We start from the raw sequence: 5247 nt of genomic DNA, 5'->3' as shown, positions 1-5247 counted from the left end.
CACTGTATATATATATATATATATATATATATATATCTGTATCTATATCCATCTATATAACATGTTTAAATATTATAATTAATATAATACAAAAATATTAGTCAATTATTAGTAATTAGTCAATATATAATCATAAAATATATATATTACACAATATTAATTATTAGATATCTATATTTACATGTCTATCTATATATCTGTATCTATCTATCTAACATATTTAAATATTATAATTAACATAATACAAAACTATATATTATAATCAATGTATAATTATAATATATATAATACATAATATTAATTATTATATAAAACTTATGTTATGTTATTATATATGTGTGTGTATATATATATATATATATATGAATGAACATAATTCAATATTGATTACCACTCACAGGCTTCTGAAAATAGATCTGGTAATCAAAGATCGGCATGGCCTTGAGTTTCTCCATTGGATTAGTTTTTGGATCCACAGGAAAAAGGGGTGTGTTGAGAGACGCCACGGCCCTGCATGATTGATTAAGCCAAAATGATTCGCATGGGAAGAAAGAGTGTATATTTCTGCGCACTGTGCATAACAATATGATGACATCCAACACTCATGACACTCTTGAATCATTTTGTTAAAGATTCTCACTGAAATGCAATACCTCACTCTCTCAGAATGAAACTGTGCCATGTTCCACACCAGAGCACCGCCCCAGTCATGACCCACCAGAGTGACCTGAGGAATGCCCTGCGGAGCAGAAAGACCAAATCATAAACCCTTCTAGGGCTGCCACTAACGACTATTTTTATTTCGATTAATCTATCGACTAATTTATCGATTAATCTAAACGATTAATTTCCCGTGGAAAAAATCAACAATTTTAAAGAACATTTTATTAAACTTAAACTTAAGCAACTTTGCCATTCAGTAGTGTACTATAAAAAAGTATAAATGTAAACAAGCCATTGACGAAATGTAAAACTAAAAGAGTAAAAATGTAAACAAACCTAATAAAAATGAAATAAAAAGAAAATAATTACAAAAGTCTGAGAAAGTCAGCATGTTCTTAATGTCAATATATCCACATGTTCTGTTCATTACAGAGTGCAACTACAAAGGGAAAAAAATCTGTTTCAATTAACCCCAACAGTTGGGTTTTCACATTAAATAAATGCAATGTTTAAAGTCCACTAAAATCAAGTATTATTATGTTTTTTTAAATACTGTATTATAATGTAATAGAGCCACTGATCTATATATAATTATAAAATAATATAATATAATCTCTATTATAGATCAGTGAATAGAGCTAATGTACAATACGCATTACAACAAAGGCCTGCAGGGGGCGCCAACAGGCTTGACGATTGTTTTTACACATTGCTGTGCGATCTAATACTTGTTTAATATTTACCAAGCATCATGTAATTCAAATGTCCACTTAATCTTTAATATTTGGCCATTTCTTTACGACAGAAATGCTATAGCCACTGTAATTAAATGAATATGTGGACATCAAAACGTGTAAACTCAAGAGTGCGGGTTTGAGCTTTTGTTTTGAAACCGCGAGATAATGATGTATTCTCCTGTGTTTGCGTGGATTTATAATTGATTACAAATCTGATGAAATGGCGCACGTTGCGTTCCCAGTTGAACGTTATAATAAACCCAAACTCACAACAACATGCAGAGATGGAGTTTGAGACGCTCCACACACATAAATGATATCAGTTCCTGTGGAGCAGCATTTACTGTGAACGGAGACGCACGTACGTAACCTACACGGCTATAACTGCATCACATATAATTATTTAATTAAATCGTAGCGTTTGTGAATTCACAGTTATGCTTAATTATAATAATTTTTAAACAGGCTTAATATATCATGCAGCCTTGGAAAACAGTCTAATAATGTTTTATGGATTCTCGTTTGTGAAATGCGGCACTTCCGGTATTTCCCGGGTTAGTCGACGCTGGCAATATGAAGTCGATGATTTTTTAAAAATCGAATAGTCGAATAGAATCGACGAATCGCGACAGCCCTAAACCCATCTATGCATTAATGATCACACTTCAATTGGGAGAATTTCACAAGGAAATATCATGACATGGGAAATCATAATTCGGTCCAAAATCACAAGAAAACTCAGAAATAATATATACTATTTTAGGATTATTAAGATTTTTTTTTACATTGTAACATGTACTTTCATCATTATTTTTAAGCTTTTATTTTCAATTATTTTCCCCTCCAGATTCAAAATGCTGAAGGCAATAAACAAACAAACCAAGATCCAAAACTACAACTGCCTGAATTTCACAAGAGAATTTCATGACATGAGAAATCATATTTCAGTCCAAAATCAAAAGAAAACTATGACAAAGAAAACTATATATAGGCTACTATTTTTTATATATATTTTTTTTCATTGTAACATTTGTATGTACTTTTATGATTATTTTCAATTAAGCTCTTCATTTCTCAATTTTTTCATTTCTCAGATCACTTCCTCTAGCACAATGATTTGGGTTTCTCTCCGCCTTATTTACATGATTAGACCACCAACTGTATTAGGTAATTACTAATAATGAAGAAAGAGGATAATGACCTCTTTCTTTTATATTTTTTCTTTTATCTTTTTTTATTTTATAAATCTGATCAAACTGAAGACTCTTCAGAGATATGAAGGATGCAATACTTCTCTATAGGTACTCAAGATTAACATGAGATTGGCAGAAACTGTGTGTGTGTGTGTGTGTGTGTTATGTCCCCTTTAAATTCTAAATTCTGAATGCTGACAAACATTGCAAAGTGTTTCATTTTGTTTTGCATGGCTAAGAAGTAGAATATATGACCAAACGCATTTATTTTATAATAAGTTATTGCTTGCTAACAGCACCTTCTCTTCTGGGAAGACTTTTCAATAAATGTTGAACATGAATATAGTGATTTGTCCCATTCAGACACATATAGTAATGGCCTTTGTGCTTTTTCATGCTAATCCAGTGTTATTTTAGTATTATTTATACTATAAAAGCATATCATATTTTAAATTTGCTTATTAAAAATTGTTTTTTTGTTATTTTTACTTATTTCTTTTTTATATTACAATTTAGGTTTAATTTATTTTTATTTCAGTTTTGGTTTATTTATTTCCAGTCAGTAATTTTAGTGCTTCAACTTAAACATTTCTCATTTTTGTTTAGTTTATGTTTGTCAACTAATTTCATCAGATTTTTATTTTATTTCAGCTGTATTTATTTCAAAATGTTGTTAATAGATTTATTCTTAGTCAAGCATAAAAACCATGCACCAGACTTAGTAAATAATTTCTACATTTGTGCACAGAGGCTTTACCATGCTAAAATAGAAAACCTATAAATTAGAAAGAATAGAATTTCCTAGAATGCCACTGTATGTTGTAGCATTACGATTTGTCCTCACAGACATTAACATTACAGCCAAGTTATATATAGTTAGAAGGGGGCATTCACATACTATATATAGTACACTTCCAGGTTTGTCAACTGCATTCAGTAATACAGTTCTTTCTCAATCATAACAGAGTTTCAAAGAGCTCTTCAAAGCTCTTCAAGGGTCCACCACAACAAAAGAAGACAGAAAGGCATTGGTCAAGCACACTGGATGACCAACAATTTCATTTCTTTTCAAACAAACAAATTGAGCAGCTGCACAAAAGTTGAATAGAGCTACTGTGCTGCCAAAAATACTCTTATAATAGTTACCCTAACACGTAGCACAACCTTTCATATTTACAGTCAGAAGTCATAAAGCATCATATTTTGAAAGTCCATGGCCACCACCTGAAGACAAATGGGACCAAAGGCACTTTGATGTATGTACTTCATGAGGCCTACAGGATGAAATCTCACTGCATGTCATTGACAAAGAACATGCTGAAAGAGACACACGTCATATAAATCCGTTGAGCTAAAGCACGTTCATCTAGACTGGTCAAGACTGGTCAAAACAAATGCCTTTATTTTGGAACAAATGCACTTAACGGTTGCTCCACTCTTGTGTTTTATTCCACTAAACAAATGCAAATCATGTGTTATCTGCATTGCAGAATCTGCTGGTCTAACTGTGGTGGACTAACTAAATACGGTTGAACAGACTTTCAAAAACAGTCCCTCATCCGTTTGAGGTTTCGGCCTCTCAGTTCTGTTGCCAAACATGATTGTGTGATGCTCGGAGGCCCCCTTAACACTTGTGTTTTCACACAGTCACCCAAGCAGAAGTACCAATTGAGAATCACAACAGAGAAAACTTTTTTATCATACTACACAACTTGTCAAATGATTGCATGTCCTGACAGCTTGAAAAAGTTCTGAAAGAACAGCAGAGCACTGTATTCATATGAAATGGCTTGAAAAAGGGGAACTGCTCTCAATCTACAGCATTTAGCTTCAGTGCAATCTATCAGTTAAACACACGGTCCTATTTTGAGATGTGCAAAAGAGCAGAGAGAGATCAGAGGTCTGATAATGAACGACACTGAAAATGTATGAAAAATATCTCTACATTCAGACAAGACTAAACCTGATTAATACAACTGCTAGTGTAGTATATTGTAGTACTTTGTTCTGCCTACAATGTAGAAGCATGCAGATGCTCAAAAAAATCTAATGAAACATCATGAAAATCATTCAGTTGCAGTATTTTTGTAAAGCAAACCAGTTCATAATAAGAACTGGTTCTCAAGTCCCAACCCTAGTTATATGTTTAAAGGGGTCCTATTATGCCTTTTCACTTTTTTAATTTTAGTCAGTGTGTAGTGTGTATGTTTGGGCATAAAAAAGATCTAGAAAGTTACAAATCTCAAAGTCCACTCCAAAGGGAGATCTTTTGTTTTTTAAAAACCCATTTTCAAGAACTACAGCAAACGGCTCGTTTGGACTACAGCGTTTGGTTTCCGGGCTTTGTGATATCACAAAGCGGCTCATTGGAATATCATTACAAATAATTCCCGCCTACAGAGATTGGAATGGTTGGGGGGTGGGGAGGGGCGAGGTTGTGGTTAGAACGCTTGGTTGAGTGAGCGCATGAGACGAGACGATGAAGAAGAAGTGCTGCTGCTGTGCTGTAGCCTCACATTTTTGGCATGTCTAGAATAGCGGTTCTCATTTCCAGTCCTCGCATACCCCCGCTCTGTACATTTTGTGTGTTTCTCTTATTGCTTTATATACGTTTGTTATATTTGACTGTAAGTGCCCTGCGAAGTGGACATTAC

General features: G+C 33.2%; 1 protein-coding gene across 1 annotated transcript in view; it reads right to left on the bottom strand.

Moving 5' to 3' along the window:
- Window positions 1-5247, bottom strand: part of LOC107594076 (epoxide hydrolase 2, cytoplasmic) — a 38308-nt gene that overhangs the window by 15226 nt on the left and 17835 nt on the right. The window contains exons 12-13 of the mRNA XM_016284025.1: window positions 654-739; window positions 399-510 (exon numbers count right to left, since the gene is read on the bottom strand). Of these exons, the coding sequence (XP_016139511.1) occupies window positions 399-510; window positions 654-739 (198 nt within the window). The remainder of the gene's footprint in view (window positions 1-398; window positions 511-653; window positions 740-5247) is intronic.

This window comes from Sinocyclocheilus grahami, unplaced genomic scaffold (assembly GCF_001515645.1).
Source record: "Sinocyclocheilus grahami isolate Dianchi unplaced genomic scaffold, SAMN03320097.WGS_v1.1 scaffold179.1, whole genome shotgun sequence".
Taxonomy (NCBI): Eukaryota; Metazoa; Chordata; class Actinopteri; order Cypriniformes; family Cyprinidae; genus Sinocyclocheilus; species Sinocyclocheilus grahami.
This window is presented reverse-complemented; position numbering and strand designations above follow the sequence as displayed.